General features: G+C 32.5%; 1 protein-coding gene across 2 annotated transcripts in view; it reads left to right on the top strand.

Annotated features, from left to right (window-relative positions):
• The window catches only part of MS3_00001103 (uncharacterized protein), a 63,113-nt gene extending 43,747 nt beyond the window's left edge, over window positions 1-19,366 (top strand). Inside the window, exons 20-28 of one of the 2 annotated variants that reach the window (XM_051208610.1) lie at window positions 1,633-2,079; window positions 2,726-2,955; window positions 4,429-4,760; window positions 6,018-6,354; window positions 8,644-8,759; window positions 11,826-12,545; window positions 13,694-14,049; window positions 15,274-15,635; window positions 17,043-19,366. In XM_051208610.1, coding sequence (XP_051070635.1) covers window positions 1,633-2,079; window positions 2,726-2,955; window positions 4,429-4,760; window positions 6,018-6,354; window positions 8,644-8,728 — 1,431 coding nt within the window. In that variant the 3' untranslated portion in view covers window positions 8,729-8,759; window positions 11,826-12,545; window positions 13,694-14,049; window positions 15,274-15,635; window positions 17,043-19,366. Of the gene's footprint in view, window positions 1-1,632; window positions 2,080-2,725; window positions 4,761-6,017; window positions 8,760-11,825 lie in introns of both variants that reach the window. The other variant, XM_051208609.1, reaches the window with a different exon arrangement.
• Window positions 19,367-21,348: the final 1,982 nt, after the last annotated feature.

The raw sequence follows: 21,348 nt of genomic DNA on the forward strand, positions 1-21,348 counted from the left end.
ACAGGAATGAAGGAACAATGAAGGTTGCACTAAACAATTCAAAGAAGATATGCGATTGATGTTCGTAATGTATGATTTTCATATTTTACTAAACCACTGTGTGATTTTGCATTAAACAATAAGCCGATTATCCCCATCAAGTATTTGTTGACTACTGGGACTATGAGAAAAGGTCTTAAGTCTCTTGATTTTGTAGTGTGGTGAAGCGTTATCGCTATTATCCTATCCCCGTTAACACTGTTATGAGTTAGGATCTAATAAGTGAATGAAATTTGTAATTGTTAAAATAAAAGGATAATGTCTGGTTGATAAATGAAATTCAGTGATACGATGTGGTAGAGTGGCTACTGTAAATGGGACCGAATTATAGACGTTTCCACCAAATGCGCTGATATCAAACGACATGATAACTACTTAGTAGAATGTTCTATATTATAAAAGTATACTAATAACTATCATTATGAATTGTTTTAATAATGACAGTAGTCTGAATAATTCAAATTGTACCTGTCTGTACATTTCTGACTTGATTTTAAGTTGTATCTTTTCTGTTAATTTAGCTTAAATTTGTTTTTCAATGATTAGCAATCTGTTTTCAAATCATTCATTTTTTATTTTCTGTTTAAATCAGACATTTTGTTCTCAATAAATCAGGTCAAGAGGTTTTCTAGCCATCAGTGCTTCTGGTTCATAGCTTTATACACTAAACTGCATTAGGCCATTGTGTTACATACAATCTATGTGGTGTCATTTCGCACTTAATATATTTCACTAATATCTTTGCTGGTTTTTTTAACGCATTAACATTGACTACCTTTTCACTTAATGTTAAATGAAGCTGATATTTTGTAGTTCAGAGTGTCTTCTGTATTTCCAAGTGTTTAAAATATTTATTAATACACACGTGAAGATTATAGCAAATTAAGTAGTCTATTGTTAGTCATTGTTTGATAATACCTAGATTGTACATTTACTTTAGGCTTTGAATGTTTCGATTAGTACGCTTGATGTTTTTAAATGTTTCCTAATTTCGTGATTAAGCTTGTGTTTGCGTTATTTCGATATAATAGATTCTTGTATTGTTTTCCAAAAAATTTAAAGTGAGTAGATTGGTAGATTTTTAAGAGTTACTTCTACCTGTTTGTTAACACATATCTCATTTTTACTTGGATATTGAGCATACTTAATACTACATGTTTATTATTATTCGTGGAAGTGATGCGAAGCAATTTGGACAATTATATTACGTGGTAGTAACGTTATAAATTAGATGTAATTAAGGTTGAAAAACTTTAGAAATCATACGCGTAATTAAGTTGGAGGCCAGGATAATAGACTATAAATACGTTTTCTTTACACATAAATTGGTTTCGTCAATATGCATTCTTATAACTTCTGTTATATATGGTAGAGAAATTCTAAAAGCATAAGACAAGTTCAACGGATAACTCTGAAAGCTAATTTTGCGTCTATTCTATGGGTCAGGTTATAGTTCGGATGTGCTAGAATAGAGTTTCTTATTTTCTTTTATTATTCCCTAAACTTGAATTTATGTAATAGCTATTTCCTATTTATAGATAATGTATTAATGTTTTAAACATATGTTTTATCCTTGTTTTTCTTTGTCGAAAGCACTACAATTTAGCTTATGCAAAAGAAATGGACGATCGGTTTACTTCATTGTTTGTTACATATGGAACGAAATTACTTTCGGGTACATCTTATAAGTCAACAAGTTTCACATCTTTTGATTCAGCAACAACGAACTTACAAATACTGTCACCTTTACATTTTAATACCAATACTGACGATGAAAATAATGATGATGAAGAAAACAGTGAGAGAGTTGATCGACCTAGCAATTCAGAATTTAATTTTGAAGACAATTATGTTATTGAAGAAACTGACTCAGTATCCGGAACGTATGTATCTCCTCCGTTGGTAAATGATCAATCGATTGATCAAGTTGTTGATGGACATGATAGTTTTCATTGTTTACCGCTTCCAAAACATCTTTATGCATGTATAGCTGAACATCGTAATGGAATCGACTTGTTAGATACAAGAAAGGATTTAGAGGTAAATTATGTGCATTTTATGTACTAATCTTTTTAAACCTTTTCATGTGATTATACTATTCTTAACACACACACACAATTATTGTTCTGATTAATATATTTGCATACTTGACTTCGAGCCATACTTCAAATGTGAGAAGTAATAATACTACATGTTTGACCAAAAAATAACTAGATGGAGCGGGGTTGGAATCGGTGATTATTATAACTCGATTAGTTCATCAGGATTGTCAAGTTCGATCACTACTTTAAGGTTAACTTTCAATTTGTAGATTTCAATTTCAAACTGTGATCTGCCTGCTTCAGCCGGATAGTGTCGCTCACCCTCATACAACTAAAGTATAGCTCAAAACCCCGTATACATGAATCAGTGCTGAACAAATGATTATCATTATTATTATAATTAAATTAAACTGATAAAGAAAGTAATTCATGTTTTAGATATATCTTTAGTTTCTAAGAAAACAGCAAAGCAATATTGAATGTAGATTTTCCATACTGCTTTTTATATTTTTTTCCATTTTTTCCTGTGTTGTATATATTTAGGTATCTTTATAAAAGCTTGTTCTCATAAACTAATATTTCTCTGTTATGATTTAATAGATCCTATAATGTGTTGGTTTTGTTTTTTCTTCTAATAATCGTAGACCGCTGTTGCTAATATACGTTCTGTTTTGCCTCAAATAATCAACGATAAGTATGAAGAAACAAACACTTATAATGATACTAATTCCCTGTTAAAACTTAAAGCAGATATGTGGGCTTTAGCTCATACCTGTTCAACATCTTACGGACAATACTGGTTATTAAGACATCCTGAACTGATGACATTATTAACCAGTTTTGCTTTACACTCCAATATAATGAACATCAGAGCGTAAGTTAACATTTAAAGAAATGTATAAATTAATTTCTTATTATCACTATTGATACGTTTCCCCCCTTCAAAATCTATGTATCTGGAAGATTAAAAATACAACTTAAACATCAAGTTTATGTTTACATAATACATTTTCCATTAATATAAACATTGTATAAAAAAGCTAGAAATACTAATCAGTTATGTAAATTAAAATATTTCATTGAATTAATTTTGAGTACCTTGATCTCTTTAACATAAACAACAATCTTCTCTTTCAACTTTAAAAACGGTTATCTCTGAGTTATTTTTCTATTTAATGTTGTTATTGTGACTTTGTTAGGACGGGATAAAATTAGTTATCACGTTTTAATTTATTGCAATATTCATTCAGTATCGCATTCAACATTCATTTCATCCATTCAATTTAAGCTATGCTCAATATATCGTTCAACTACCAGTTTTCATCGGGTTATATCATAACCTGATAACATTACTATTTTTAAATGGTTACACCAATTTTGAAAAAGTTTTGATTTACTGTTCTTAAGGAGTTTATTTAAAAAAAAGTCATCTGATATTCTTTCATGTACATATGTACTGATATTAAGTTTAATTTCAAGATGAGAGTATGCGATATAATTTTTGGTCGTGTTCCGTAAATAGGATTAAGTCGCTTATTTTTCAGGGAATATGCTAAGTTAGTTACCTATGGACAGCTACTCAATAATTTGGTTACCACAGTTAGTAAAGAGAAGTATTGATTGATTTTTATAGAGTAAAAATATGTTTTGTTGCTGAAATTCATTTACTGATTATTATTGATTCACAGGGTTTTTGTGCAGATGCTTCACATAAATTAAGATCGAATCTTTTAGTTAACTGATAACAGTTACGGAGTACCAGTTTGTCTCAATATACAGTGTAGTTTCCAGGTCGAATATACAAACCCTATGGCATCGACTACCTGTAACTCCACACTAGTCTAAAAAACCAAGACCTCGAGATTTGACTTTGAGGATGGCTTTGTTAAGACAAATATCCTAAATCATTGTGGTTCATATTTTGAAAACCGGTCAATCCTAATGTAGCATAGTGTGACCCTCGTCCAATGTAATCGTTGAGTTGCCATATTATCATTCCCGATGTAGAACACTAAATTGTTCAGTTAATTATTTAATGTTTCTTGCATTTTTTTTTATTAGGAACTCCACATATCTTATTGACTGTGGCTCAGCTTCTCTTTAGCTCTGTTATGCAGGGGATTATGTTCATTTGCTACAATTAGTTTCGTGTTAAACTATTTTATACTGCATTTTATTCTTCATGTAATTGTATGTTAGAGTCTAGTGGGATTTCTATTAGCGGAATTTTCACCTCCCATTTTGTCATATTCATATAAATCTTGAATTCTAAGAGTTTGTTCCCCTTGTTCTTTGAAATTTATCCCAATTTTCATTTTTTTTCTGTAACCTCTTCTTTTAATATTAGGGTTGCATGGATTTGTTTGAATTTAATTGCTACATCATCAAATCAAATTTTTCGACAAAATAACTGTCTAGGAATCTTACAAAATAACCAATCATCAAAGCACATTAATGATCTTAAGTGCAATGAATCTTTATCCGATTGGTTATTCATTCCTCAAATATTTTATGATAGAAATGTTAAAACTATCGAAGGAGCTCAAGATGAGATATTGGCCTACCCGAAAATCCAATCACTCAGTGGACAAATGATCCAAACCAAGTCAAAACCAAATCGATTACTTTCTGATATCTTTTCTGTCTTTCCTCCAGTCACTAATTTTGGAGCAGAAACTAGTAAGATATATACGATATATATTGATCCTTTACTCTGGAATTCAATTTTATCTATTTTGTCTTTTCTTTACATTAAAGGTTGGTTTTCCTATCCATTCTAACACCAACTATCATAGAACCATAGAATATTAAAAAAACTGTTACAGAAGCTTCTAAAATACTCGTATGCCAACTGTCTATCTCTCCCTATTTCCGTCTCAGTTATGCGAATAAGTGTTTTCAAACACTAGAATTGATGTGCAAATTAGCAGTTTTCAGGACAATTAGTCAATTATCTGTCATTAACAGGTCACTCTGAGAGAAAACGCAATTTGGCAGGTAGATGGAATTCACAAAATAATATTGTCAATCAAGTTCAATATATTAACAGAGGCACAGTTTTAGAGAGTTCGATACTGAACAGATAATCATTTGCAGATAAAACTTTTTACCTATGAATAAAAAATAAAATATTTCTCACGAACTAATCATCATACCATTAATTTAAGATTGTGTCGTTGAAAAGAATTTCTATTCTGGTTATACCTATATACCGATTACTCACTTATATCTCTTTCTGTAGCAATAGTAAATAACAAACAATAGAAAAAGTACTATTAGTAGTCGTTTAATTAGTCGCGTGATGAAAACATACTTTACGTATATTGTTACAATTCTTGTCCCAACCTCTTTTGTGTGTGTGATAAGTATTCTTTAGTGTTGTAAGAGAGGTTAAACAAACAAAGGACTTGAAAGCCAGTGTAATCTAATTCACGAAAAAATTATTTTCCGATTATTTGGGCAGGTTTAGTTTTCGAAAATTTGATTTACACTTACACGTTTATTTCTGTTAATATAGTCGAAAATCCAGGTGTTAAGCAATATAAGGTGGCGAATTTTCTTTATAGTGCTTCGATTCGTGTTATGCTAATTTGGTGAATTAGTTATGTTATAAAAGTAATAATAGAAAATACACTAAAGTAACTGTCTTTGCGACAGTTGTCTCGTTCTACTATGGAATTTAGCAATGCGCTTCCACAACCCAACCTGCAGCCGAACCCCGGTATGTTTCAGGTCTCGCGATTAACGCTTAACCTCTAGACCACTGAGATGAGATTCAATAGCTTGCATGTCTAGTTTCGGTCACTTCGTGATGTTGTACAACTATCTTCCAATACGACTGGCAACTAACTGTGGGACTAACTCTTGTTTTTATTGTATTGTTGATTATTCAGCACAATAATATTTATACTTTACTTTTTAAATATTTTTTTAAAGAAAATGAAAATCTTCCTCTTAGTACACAAAAGTCCATCAAATCGTCAGTTCGTAGTCAAGTATTTGGAAACTTTAATCGTTCCCGTCGGTGGTTGCATCGTCGTTGGTCACCTAATCATAGACGGCTTTCTCCACCAATTTCTGAATCAAGAGAACATTCGTCATTTCATTTACCGAGTCATCATCATTTTGTATCATTTGTTAAACCAAAGCATTCAATAAATTCTTTTACTCAAATTGATTCGTTCAGTTATGATGTATCATCTGTCAATATTTCATCTAAGCAACTTTATTCTACATGGACACATCGTGACTGTATTTCACATCGTCAAGTTGTGTAAGATGACTGTTTTTCGAACTTTAAATTTTTGTAACTTTGTTAAAACATGATATACCCAAGTTATTTGTTAGATTATTCGGAAGAAACAATGGATTATTGTATTGTTCCATAGGAGATTTTTAATATTTTAGGATTGTCAAATCTTTTCTTACTTATAAATACCTGACAACGACTGAGTTTCGGATACTGAATATTATATGAGGAGTTTCGAAATTAGTATTAGCACTGGTATTTAATACTCCAGTCATGTTCTTTGTGCTCTTATCAACTTACAAACTTCGTTAAGCACCGTTTTAAACGTGACTATTTCATTAGCTAGAGCTCCGAGTTACGGTACTATCATCATGCGTTAGTTCTGTTCCCTGAGCAATTACGAAATACGTCTTGCCATTTTCGTCTCCCATGACTATCATTCGTGATTTGTTGTTTATACTTGTAAACTAACAGTCGATTTATTTCTTCTTTTCTGGATTTTAACGTTTTTGACGTTTTACTGTGCCATTCAAATACGCTCTGATTCACTTAGACTGTTTTAGATTCATAATAATTTTAAATATGTGGTAGATCATTTTATCAGAACACCTGTTATTGCTAATATTTTGAAATCTCATTTTTATGTGCATCACACCAACACTGCTTAGTGTGTACATGTGTTTTTTACTGAACTGAATTTATCTATATTTGAATTATCAATCCTCTAGTTATATGATCAAATTTTGTTTGGGTATTGAGTGCAAAGTTTTCAAGTTTAATGTCTACGAAAAGTTTTGGTCACTTGTCTGAGATATGCTTGTGATAAATATAACTACTACACATACACGTTTAAACGGTTGATTTTCAACGAAATAGGTGACACGTTCGAACTTTTTTCATGTATCGATGCTTCGATATCATTGCCTCTGGTGATGTCTTTCTTCAACCTAGTGTTAGTAATTAGTGGGAATATTTAAGACTCGTTTGTTTGCAGAAAATCGTCTGAACATAAAATTTTTTCTTAACCTGTCAACACTACAAATTTAGCGGATTCGATTACTAGGATTTAGGTGGTTACATAAACCTCCTTACAATCTAGTTTTATTTCGATCTTATTCGCAATAGTTGTATTTCTCATTTCAAGTTTCAACAACATATAATCTCAGAACATACAGTTATTTAAATATTTTATTATTGTTTTTGAAATAGTTATGCACTACAAATTGCTTTTTAATGACTATATATATATAATGCGACTGTGTATTCAAGTTGAAATATTGCTTGTCAGCGTCTGCCATTGTAAGTCGTACCAAAGAAGTACATAAAGGTCATGAAGGATTTTTACTCAGAAATTAATGGTCGAGTCAGAATCTATGGCGAAATACCATCAAGTGGTACTGAGCATGGTTGCCCACTTTTCCAATTCTTATTTACTTTTGTCGTAAACATTCTTTTTAGAGTTAATGTTTTCGTCCTCTCACGTTTCAAAGACTGATCTCTTACTAGGTGACTCATTTTTCGAATAAGAATACATAAATGACAGTTCTGTTTAACAAAGACACTACCAAAATATTAAGCCGTCTGATCAGAACTGCTTTATGTTACTTCTTAAGCTAATCATAGTGCACGAAGTGGCTGGGCACGTTCACTACTCCATTTATCTTGCAAATCTCATTTGCCCTGTTGAGTTGGTTTAGGATGAAATATTGTTTTAGCCGATGCCATTGTACATCAGGGTGGTCGTTATTGTAATGTCAGTTTTTCAACCAATGGTGGGGGGTCTAGTGAGAAGCAGTTATTCTATCCTGCTTTTATGGTTTTGAAGCATGGCCATTCAAGATATTCGTATACTAATAATATTCAACTATAGGTTTTTCAAAGCATTTATCACGTTTCTTAAAATGATTGACTGTGCAATGTTGAGGTTAGACAGTTGGTACTTAGTAAATATAGCAAATCTTTTTCGATTGAGGCGGTTAAGACATGCAATCGTCAGTCGCTTCAATAAAAGATATTTGCTTATACAGGAAAAGTTATAGACCGCCATATCAAACGTTGCACCAATCCATGAAGTCATTGACTGCTGTTGTAATTAGTGTTTGTAGATGCAAACTACCTGATTGGGGTATGTGTGAAAATCACAATCAGTAGTTGAATACTTTGGGTAATTTGTCTCAACATCTCTCACAACGGCGCAGATGCATTCACTATTCACCTTGATTTCGTTTTCTCAATGTTTAGTTTTCCTTTTTATCGTTAGTACTACTCCAAATAATTTGATTTATTTTGTTATTTTCATCTTGTGCTAATCAGGTATGGCAAATCAAGCCAAAGCACATCTGTACCAGGCTCTGTTGATGATGTCTACCCGTCCGTAACTTTAACCTATAAGGTATAATGTTAGATACATAGTTAACTATACTAATGCAGTGAGTACACCTTTATGTATGGTTGTTGCCATTAAATTGTATACTTTTTGGTGATTGGGTGTCAATGATGATTTGACCATTCGAACATCGTTCTGTTCTATACGAATTATATTTAACTAGTATACAGGGTTTTGAAAACCATTGGATATTATAATTTATATCATGTACTGATTTTAGTTCGGGAACCATTGAGAACCAGTAAGCAACGAACATCTGTTTCGTCCTTGCGCAGGACTCTTCGGGAGTGTCCGTTAGGTCCTCGATTTGATCCCCGATTGGGTCGAAGATATGCGCTGCCCAGGAGTCACATACTAGGAGGAAACAACTGTTCAGTGCTTCCTGGTTTCGATTTCGGTATAAATTCATTATGACTGTTGTTAAAATTTTTGGGAAGGATTATAAATATTTGGAAGTGATTGGTTGAAAAATTCCTCTAATTGAGTGTCCAATGTATATACGAGCACACTTTTTGTTTCCTGTGTCAGTTTGTCAATTGGCTGTAAATAATACATTATTGTAATCGGGTTATTCGAAATCCGTGTCGAGTAATTTGTTTCGATTGGACGTAGAAATTGACATTTTTATATTAAAATTTTATTTTAATATAAACATCCTCTTAGACGGTTGAATTGTTTTCTAAGCCAAAATTTTGATTGACGAAATGAAAAGCCACTTCAAATACTTGGATGATACTCGTTGTTAATAAATATAGTAGTAATAATTGGAACTTTATGTTCACAGTAATATAGATTGATTTGTTGATTATCCTAAGAAAAATGGATTGGTAAAAAAATGTACCTGTACATTTCTATTTAGATGGAATGATTTTACATGTCATCCAAATAAAACTAGACTAAATTGATAACTATTTATTGGCTATAATGATCAGTTTATTGTAAATAGTTATAAATTTCTAATTACAATGGTAATTACTATTACCTGAAAATTGATAAACTTAAAAATTCACAAGGTAGAAATGGTTTTCCCTTTAACCATTTTCATGGATTATCTTAACTTATCATTTCACTAATAGATTTATGCTGACAAAGTTTGTCATAGATGTCTAATGATCTGAATATGTAATCGTGGTAACCTAATGCAAATGGTACACTTGATTAATGCTAAATGCTGAATTAGTCTAATATTACTGTATGATTAACATTTCGAAAGATTATCAGAAGGGGTTTGTGGAGATTTTAGAAATTTTCACAGATTGAAACCATGAGTCAGTTGAAGCTAGACCATCATGGAAAACCTGGAAGCACTAGACGGCTTCAACTGACTCATGATTTCAATCTGTGAAAATTTCTAAAATCTCCACAAACCCCTTCTGATAATAATCATCTTCTCACTAGTGACTGACTTCAAGAGATACTCCTGGAGTTCTAGTGGGAAGCCGTTATCACTGGAGTTCAACCAGGTCTGTTGTGAGATATCAGCTCACTGGTGACAATGGTATACGGTGGCGCAACTTCGTGGACTGGTTGAAGTTAGACATTAACACCGTTGGATGCCGGCCCAGTGGTCTAATGGTTAAGTGCTCGCTCGCGAAGACAGTAGGTCCTTGGTTCGAATCCCGCGGGGTGCGGGTTCGTGGATGCGCGCTGCTGAGGAGTCCCACACTAGGACGGAACGATTGTTCAGTGCTTTCAGGTTTTCCATGTTGGTCTAGCTTCAACCGACTCATGATTTGAATCTGTGAAAATTTCGAAAGATTGTTCAGTGAAGAAACTTGTCTTTTGATTAATTAACAGCATTTTAGAATTCATGAAAGTACACATAATTAACCATGAAAGAATCCCATTATGTCATCCGATAAAATAAAAATGGCTTTGCAGACAATGTCACATACTCAAACTGAAAAAAAGGCATTTACAGTTAATTTGTCACTTGACAAATGTTTCAATGATAATAGTCTAAATATTTAAATATCTAGTAAAGTAACCTGTAATTCAGTAAAACAATGTATGATTTTAGAAAGTTAACAATAATAAAAACAACACTGAATCATCACTTGTACATTAACAGACGAATATCTGAAGGAGGGTTATATGTAACGATGTAGACTTGAAGGAAATGTGTTAAGACGACAATAGTTGTAAAATAAGTGATTGCCGTCCATCAAATTTCCTATTGATAGCTAATGAATTATTGTAAAAAATCATGAACAAGTAAACAGATCCTTGATCTTTTGAGTTAGAGAATATGATAGAATGGTGAGACTACGTTGGAATGAGTTGTCAGTGCTGTTGTTGTATACCAAGATTCGATTTGAATAGATGGATAGCTAGAGTGTCTGATTTACATATATTTTTAATTGGTGTATTTATACTTTTTGGTATAGGTCGTAACATCATTGTAATCCAGCCAATCTTCAAGTCGGAAGTTTATGCAGCTATCCTATCACAACATGCCACGTAGATATTCTACAAATTCTATCGGTCTGTGATTTGATAGAATCTTCGGCTTTTTAAAGCCTCTGGAGGCTTCATCGCACCTTCTGGAAGCCGCCCTAACAAGTTGATAAAATGTTTTCAATGTGAGATTCCTTCATATACTAACTATTAGCACTATGTACCATAACAAATGTAGTTTGAGTAAACTACGTGAACAAAAGTGCTAAATTCTATCGTAATTTATGTTAGAAAAATCACTGAAGGTTGATCAAAATAAACTTACGATTGAGGTGTTCATTGTAAACTGACAGATAAAATAAGTGGTCAGAAAAGCGTCGATATTAAATAAAGCAAATATGAAGTTTAACAACTTTGTTGAAAACACACCAAAATGACCTTGAATTATAGTGAAATTCGTGAACTAAAAGTGGAAATAACCAATCAAATAGCAGCAAAGGTCTGTGAGATGTGAATTCAAGAAAACCTTTTGTCTGCTATCCTTACATTAAAACCTAACTTTTATTATCAAGAGTCTAGATAATATAAAATGACCTTAGTAACTGAACACGCTGACATATCTATTTATCTAAACTTTTGTTTTTCCTTCAAGTTCAAATTTTTATACTTGTCAATTTTCAATACTTTTGAACACATTCTGATTATATTTCAGTTCGCCTTCGTTTACCACAAATGGATCAGCACTTGCTGTTGATCATGATGATCATGAATTGACCGATTCAAAGCCTAATTCTAATTGTTCGGATACCAGATGGTTGTTACAATCGTTGTTTCACTGTGTACACAAAAATCAAATTATTTATTTACCAACTGATATAAAAATATTGGGCTTTAAAAAGTATACTAAAAATAAGCAGAAATACACATTGAAGAATCCGATTAAATCACTTCAGTTATCATCACCTCCATCATTATTCAATAGTAAAACAAATATATCGATCAAACCTTTTTATAATGATAATTCACATTGTTTATTTAGATCACTGAATTCTCTGGACAATAACAAGCATTCAATATCCTTTATTGATGTTGCTGTGCATGTTCAATTAATGTTATCTTTATATTCTAATGACAAATTACCTACATTATCATCGATACCTGATGAAATATCAACAGATACTACTAATTATACTGCTAAAAATGATATCAGTGAGTGTTCATCAATACAGCAAAGTAGTTGTGACAACGAAAATCGATTGTATTCATCCAGTATACAAATTACTGATCATCCAAATATTTCTTCGTCGCACCAAGAAAATCATGCATTTGAAAAATCATCACATATATCTGATGAGATTCGTGTTGTTTCTGCACAGCCCTCCATCACCTCTGTATTGTCATCTAATCAGAATTTTTTTGAGCATAAAAACCAGTAAGCAATTGATTTATTTGTGTTAAGATGTCTCACAAGCATTATCGTGTGCATCGCAGATCCGTTCAGGTTGAGTAAGGTTTCAAAAATGTAGCGTAAAATGTTTTACCCACATATTTTAAAAATTGATGTTCCCACTGAACTTTTGTAGGTTCCTACTTTCGAAAAGCAGTTTTATTCAATAAGACTATCTTTAACCCATACTTGAGATTGATTAGCGAGCAATTAGCTTGTGAGAAATAAAATAAACAATTTTAAGTAGTAGTACATCTAATTTGAAGAATAAAATTGCTAGTTGGATTGATTTTAACAATGATCCTAACGTAAATTTCGTTAATTATAGTAATGGAAGCTCATTCTCCTCGGCATCGATTCATAGGTTGGGATTCCACTTTCATCCAGCTATGAAGTCTCTGCAAATTCACAGAGATTTGTTCAGAAGATCGAATAATTCCAAGTAAGTTGGGTTTTTAGTAATACGTATTTACGTGGAACATTATCGCCCAACCCCTCAATCAACCAATCGTTTTCAAATTGTGATTCTTAGTTCCCCATTCTTCAGAAAAAACGTATTTTAGAGTAATTTTGGTAACTAAGTCGAATCTATTTGTTATTGTGTATACCTACACTGGTTGATATGACAGCCAAAAATGAAACTCAATATTTAAGTCTTAATTGATTGGAGAGTGAATGGCCTACAAACTAACTTCTTCCAATCGTCCTCGTCACTTGATCATGTTTATTTTGTTTCCAAATTCTGTTCTGGCTAGTTCTCTTGTCTTTGATCTCAAGCCGTTCGGGACGAGATGAATTGTCAATGAATCGGTTCCATGAGTGGCCATCACTCAGCCAAATCGTATCACTGATTGATCAGCGTTTTACTGATAGACTTTAACAATCGATTCATCGGACGAAAAAACTAGTTGATGTAAAACCGAATTGATATGTCATAATCCAATAAAGACATAGTGAATGATGTTAAAATATGTGGAAATTCTTTAATAATGATAGTTTGTTGAATAAATTAGTTATCTATTCAAAAATAACCGTATCATTGTTGTTCGTATTAGCTGGTAATTTTTTAGGTAAAATCTAACTTATCTATTTTGTTTTCTTTTTTATCCATTACAACCATTTGTTGTGTGCAGTGAATTAAGTATTTCACCAAATCATTCAATTGAAAAATTGGGTGCAGTTGACAATTGGCTTGTTTCATCTGAAGTGAATGAAATAAATTTGACTAGAAATGATAATGATTTGCCCAGATTATCTGTTGTAAGAATGTCATCTGAAGAATGTATTGACGTAGAACAATCTCCTGAGTTATCAATTAAGCATCACCATCAGTTGAAGAATACAAATGATCATGATGAAAGCAACGATAATAATAATAATAGATGGAGTAATACTGAAAATAAAGTGAATTCATCAGTTCGTTCAAATTGTCTATCACCTAGTACATGTCTTTCTTATTCATGTTCTTTGACTAACAATGATAATAGTGGTTAGTGATAGTACGATTTTTATTATTTTCACATGTGTGTAATATTATTAATAATAGTCGTTTTGTTTAGTAGGTAAATTCCCAGCAGTTGCTATTTGTCCACATATTACTCGCAAAATGTTCCTATCTATATTTAATATATGTAAGATGAATGCAGCCGACATGCCACTTTGGACTAGACGGCACCCAACATCAAGATATGCCTTTAGGCTTGATAAAAATAATGCTTCCTGACGGACTTTGGCCTGCATCATCCAGCCTCATTATCAAAGGTGTTATGCCTTAGCTGCAAGTTCGATCACCACTGAGGACTAGATAAACACGTCTTTTGTCATCACTCAGTGATATATATATATATATATATAATTGGTAAGGGAAATTAGTGTAAGGGGTAGAAGTTGAAAATTGCCATAATTATATTCATATACTGTAAAGTCGTTGAGTAAATGCTTTTCTTGATTGCATGTTTTATTAACTAATCAAATTGACAAAAGATAATCCCTCAAACAACTGGGTTCAAGTCAGAATGTATTCATCTCGTAAATAGCATGTTGTCATTACTATTATTATCCATATATTGAATCGAAATCTAACAGTTTGCGTTTTACTACCTTAAATTGTAAATCAGTCGTCTGTCTACATTCGAGTAAGAAGCATTTAATGACGAGTCATATGTTCTGAATACTGCTAATACACTATTGTTTGATTTCTGGTATCTCTCAGTGCTCCTACTGAAAAGAAGGCTATAAGATTGGGACGCACTTGACTATTTCATAAACGTGACAACGAAAAAAGGTCTGTCTCAGTTTGAAAACTCGATCTTGTCACATTTACCATTTTGGAACATTTTCAGTGCCTAAAGCTAAAGCGATTATATCAGTTAAAACCCATTACAATGTGGTTGTTGCAAGAGATATATTTTGATATTTAAAAAGTGAAAAGAATAATTGTTACAGTAAATGTGAGAACTTACATATGACCTATTTAATGTAACAGAAGATTCTGTTTGCGGAGATTGTTGAATTTCATTGTTTACATCTTAGATTGATCTTAGGTAAACAACCATTGCTTACTCATTATTTTTAGTTGTATAGACGAGATATTTGACTGCTACAATACTTATCGAATTACTATCATTGACATGATCCTTTCATCATTGCATCATTTACTTTTTGTTGTTCTTTTTTGTCATACCTTGTCGATAAATGTGAAATTAATTCACAGCATTAACCGTAAATGTTTACATGTATGTATTTTTAAAAAAACAAATAAAATAATTTGGTGTAGATTCGCAATGTGACCAACAAATGACTGAACAAGATATGTGGTGTAATCAACTGTTAGATTCTATATCGAATTTATCATCGAACGTATTCTCCTGTTCATCATCTCATGATAATAATAGCAATACATTGGATCAAATTATTCATAAAGCTATAATTACACAACAAAATTCCAAAGGTTCTATACAACCTTTCAATGCGTGTACCTATACAATAATTGCTGATTTACTTGGTTCCTATCCTTTTTCACGTTCAATACGAACTAAAATACAATCTGTATTTCTTTACTTTCAATTAGATGAAGTAAGTGTATTGATAAGTGTTTTTTTAAACATGTGAATCTGTGTGAGGATTTGTGGAATTTGTAGTATTTTCACAGTTGAATTCACGAGTCGATTTAAGCTAGACCACCACTGAAAACTTGGAAGCACTGGACGGCTCTTTTGTCTTTGTATGGAACTCTACAGCAATGCGCGTCGACGGTCCTGCGTACCCTTAGATTGACTACATCTCCTTACGTTGCTCCACTGTCTTGCGGGTCAGACCTTTAGGTAAAGGCCCGGGGTGGGGCTCCCTAAGAAAACCACCTGCTTCGGTTTGGGCACCCGGGCAGTTTCACAGCCCACACACAGAATGAAATGACAATATTTACGAATAAATGGATAATTGAGGTTCTCTATTCAATGTGTAAATAGTTGTTCCGTTCTTCATTAGACAGCGTTGGAAGGTGATGGGTTTAGTTTTATTTAAAGTGGTGTACAAACAATAATAAACTGTTTAAAACTAAAGTGGGACACTTTCTGTACTTTTGTGATAGATGTCATTTTTTGATAGAAATGATTCCCAAATTTATCTTCGTTAAATGCCCTATTTTTTCTAGGCCATATGATATTTACTACTGATATTTTATAAGCGGTTGAGAATGAAGTATGTGGATTAGTGATCGAAAAACCATTTCACTAATATGGTTTATAATTATTTCTCTTGCATTACACTATTAATGTTCCATGTCGGTTAGATTTCGTTCGGAAGTCGTATGAATAATCCTTGAGAAACATACTCTTTGAAAGATTGTGATATATAACGTATGGTTTAAAATATTTTTCTTTATCTCTCAAGTATGCTACGATAATGCGTTAATACGATGATGAGACTGGTCACGTTATGTTCAGATCCAGGATTCGTGATTCCAAAATAGAGAACCAGAGTATAGACTAGATAATACTTTATTCAACACAGCTGCAAGCAGTCACCCTCAGTGAGTCCGAAGTATAGATCAACGAGAGGAAAGGAGATCACATATTTAATAGTCAGTAGTCCAAGTGCCTGTTTGTCCACTCTCAACAATCAATCACATTTTATTTTCACTATCACATATCAGATTGGAATTCACATTATCTCATAGACATTGCCACTAAGATAAGTGTTCACATTGCTGTTACTCCTTTTTGACGGGTTCAAATGAACGTGAACTTTTACGTTTCATGGGAATTTCTGTCTATTAGTTATAGCACCAAAAATATACACTACGATGTTTATTCTCTTAGACTGTTAGTCACGCATTGTGCAAAGTGACCGAATGTATTCCATTAGCACTTAGAACTCAGTAACGAGGACTACGCAATCAAACGATTCTATCTTGTTATTACTTTGAATATCTTGGAATTTATGTACATTTATACGCCTTATTTTTCTTTCCAATTCGTTTAGCTTATGGTCGACGCAAATAATTCTTTAATTGAAGTCGAGAAATATTTGAAATCAGAATCAAAATTTACTGAATAATACATCAGTTCCCGTTTATGTTAGTATATCAACGTGATTCATTTTTCTTTTCTTGCTTTGCGTGGATAAACTGTACATTGTGTGTACTGTTGTATATTTCTTTTAGATTTTCATCGCATGAGATAAATTTATCTGTTTTGTCGTATAATTAAATTTATCTCGAAGACCGTCTTTAGACACTATCCTTCAATTTTGTTGTATGTTTTATCATATGTAAACAGGAGCATATATGTTTTACACCAAAATATATTTTAAAGGAAAATGGTAGGGATAGCGAACTTTTCACTTTATATATTCTTTATTCCATTTTCTATTTCATTATGTTTGCTAGACAGTTAATTTGTACGAAACTACTAGAAACAGGATTGCGAAGTTGCTTTTCAGGTGAAAGATATAAGGGGGAAGCGAATTAGAAGCAAGATTTGTGAGAGTAAGTTTGAAATGAATTATCAATTGAAAACTGAGTGATTCTTTGTTAATGTGATTACGTTTCATCGTACTATTAATGTGCATAATCGATTCATATAGAAACAAATATGTGTATTTACACACACATGTGCCTCTCTGTCCACATAAAAGAAATGACCCTATTTGCCTTCTGTGAACCTTTATTTATTTACCCTCATTCTCGACTTCTATTTTTTCTATTTCGAGCAACTCATATCTCTAAACACTTAGTGGGCAAAGAGAGAAATGTAGATCTTTTTGGAAACTCCACATTCTATTTGTCCTCTCACTTGTGTATTCATAAAATCTCTGTATTTTTTATTCTCCTACCTTTCCTTGTATGTTTTTTATACGTGTAAATAATTGTATCCAACATATTTGTCTTTTCTTCCGTATTAAACAAAACTCTTTTTATATCCCACTACTAATGTTACTTGATTCTTTAAAAAAAAAAAACGATTTCTTTCTTGCACATATGTGTTGTGCATGTATAGTAATTCTTTAAATGTCGTCTATGCACACATTTTGATAAATTTCTCCCTTCTAAAATGTGCATATATCCATTCACCTTGTCTTTAATAGAGTTTTACGCCATTTGTATGCGTGGATGTGCTTTTGTGATGCGATTAACAAAGTGTTCCCCTCTCACTGTCTTTTCTGTTTTATATTAATTATTCATGTTTGTCAATATTTTTTATGTATATGACTTTGCAATAAAAATTTTTTAGAGGAGAGAAAAAAAAAATGAAATCGAAAGAGGTTGTGTAATCATACAATATTAATAAAATCATAGTAATAAATTCCTTGAATGCATTAACTGTTTTCTTTATATAAAGTGGGGTAACTATTATCTCTATTTAACAGTTATTTGCTCAGAATCAGTCACAATAGAATACGTCCATTCGCACAACATAGCATAAGCGATCGAAGCCCTTAGCATCATGACGAGAAATCAAGGAAGATTTAACTCAGTTCATAAATAATTCCAACATGTATAATATTTATTAGCGAAATTTATCAAACTGAAAGTTATATAATATACTCTTGTGGGTCAGGGTCATTTTACATTGGTTTTCAGGAGAACCAGACTTTCACGTGACAACCCAAACAGTACAGCTCAATCCCGTTTAAAAGGAGAGCCAGATACCACCCGGGCTTAAAATTTGTAGCCCATATATATCAAACGACAACATTAAAGTTCGTCACTCAACGAACAGGAGGGTAAATTCTGCGAACAGATAATAAACATTCATTAAAGCAAGAATTTGATTGGTTACAATGAATTGTCAGTGTGGGGTTGTGGAGATTGTTTAAGGCTAACCATAAGATTTGATGGTCCAGTCACCTGTAAGATAGTGGATACACAGTGTTGACGAATCCTATACGTTGATAAAACAGCTTCCTAGTTGTTCTTGGTTTGCAGCGGTTGTTTAACTAAGTTCAGTCCGTGATGTAAACTTTAAGATTCAACCTTACTCATGATTTTCACACTTGCGTTGATATCAAACATTTTAATAACATTAATTTCCCCTCTTCAATGTCACTAAGATACTGTCACTAAACCAATTAAAAATTAGTGAATAATTTTGTAATCTAATAGCAGCTAAAACATTTGAGGCTTCTTACGTAAGAGAAACGTACAATGATTTATTTTTAGTTATAATTGACCAAAGTTATTTTCAGTTCTATCGCTTTTTCACATGCTGAATATTCCCATCTTATTGGGGTTCACTTACGTCTTAAACAGTTCAGAGGTGAAATGTTTTTTATGATAGTGAGTGATATGTTTTAAAATCTTGCAGGGTTCATAGTTTCTTACGCGATTGTAGATACACCTTAGCAATTAGTAACAAACAGAATGAAATCTTTCTGCCTATAGCTTTTCTTAGAATTTAAAACGCAAATTCATATTTTGGTTGAGTTGTATTTACGACCGGTTGATTTCATAAGGTGAATAATCCGAAATTTTATTATTTCTCAGTTAAAAGATAGGCATCAAAGTCATTCGTTAATTCACAATGGAATATAATTTAAAAGGTTTGAATCCCCAGCCTTTGAATTACTTATTTAGAGACTTTTCTGCTTGAGACTTTTAACTCAACAGCTGACTAGTACTTTAAACACAGAAGCCAAATATAACAAATTAAAATTCACAGAATGAATTACATGATGTTAGTGTTACTTGTGAACAAACAAACAGACTAGGTGTAATAGATTTCTACTTTTTAAGTCACTGTCATTTGCTGAGGGCATTATATTTTCACCTCTTACTGTTGTATAATAGTATAAGGTTGTGGAGATTGCTGAAAATAATTGAAATCATGAACAGATCAATGTTAGAAAAATGTTAAAAACCTGGAGGCACTGGACGGTCGTTTTGTCATAGAGTGGGACTCCTCAAGAGTGCGGCTCCACGTGGTACTTAAGCCCATCACCTGTCTCGGTCGAGAATCCTTTACCTTTAGGCCACTGAGCCGGCAACCAAGTGTTGAGGTCTAACCTCAGTCAATCCACGAGGTTACACGACCATTTTCCATTGTCTTCGATGAATAACTTTCACACCCAACACGGTTACACTCCACTGGTCACGGTTTCTGATTAGAAATCAGAGGATTCTTTTTCAAGGCCAGTTACTTGTGAGCACACTATAATTGTCAGTATAAGGTTATGGAGTTCCATATATGTATTACAATGTGTTATTGTCGTTTATTGTTTCAAGTACCTGTGTTTAAATCACTAGATCACCGGCTTATGTCCCAAGACCACTAACTTCGCTTTAGTCGACGGGTTTCACCATCCCTTATACATAGTGTAATGCAAAGCAGAATATAATATTGTATGCTCCATTTATAAATCATATTTAGGAGCAATAAAATAATGCAATCAACTTTCCTTAATAAAACCGTGAAGTGTTATTTCCTAAACAAAACTTTAGTAGGTTCGTAGCTATACTTCATTCAGTAGCTTAAGATGGTGAACACCAAGATCTGTTGACAGTTATATAGGGTGTGTGGATGTAAGAAGGATATGGTAATAAGCTGGATATAAATACTGATTCTGACAAAAATATTTTAGCAAAGATTCATCATTGAAAAATAAATTTTACTTCACAGATTCAATCATTTCATCTTTCTCCACTTGGAAAAATTTGAAATGTACATTGATTTCTATAGTTTAGCAAGTTCGTGTAGGTTAATATGTAGACTAAATATAAAAATAACCAAAGTCCGTCCACTGTTTACAGTATAGTACGATTGCTTTTGAAGCTAATTTGATGTTTGATTATGTATATGATGACAAGTGTTTCATAACCTATAATTTATTTTCACCTTAGAAGCGATTTCATTGGCTGATTTTTTATGAATATCTTTCACATTGATGAAATAATGGTTTGGTGAAGATTTTCAATTGATCCATCTTAACTTATCTAGTTCAAATGAACAATGATGCTAACACGAAATAGTTATTTTCAATCATCTACTTTGTTATCGGTAGTTTGTCTGAGATGATTAAGATTAAAATCATCGAATTAAGAAAAGCAATCACCTTCAGAAATAAAATTTTGAAGCAATTTTCGGAATTAGAAGGTTCATCCTCTTCCTTTAACTTGATGGACCTCAGATCCGACGATCTACTGATCACATCCCTAGTATAAAAATAACCTAATATGGCTTATGTATATACTCCTTCCCCAGATGTTTGGGCTTGGATTATGATGCAGTTTGATGACTTGTGAAGTGTGTCCTATAAAATTCTGACGTCTCGTCCCAATTTTTTCCCATCT

Source organism: Schistosoma haematobium, chromosome ZW, assembly GCF_000699445.3.
Source record: "Schistosoma haematobium chromosome ZW, whole genome shotgun sequence".
In the NCBI taxonomy this organism is placed as follows: domain Eukaryota; kingdom Metazoa; phylum Platyhelminthes; class Trematoda; order Strigeidida; family Schistosomatidae; genus Schistosoma; species Schistosoma haematobium.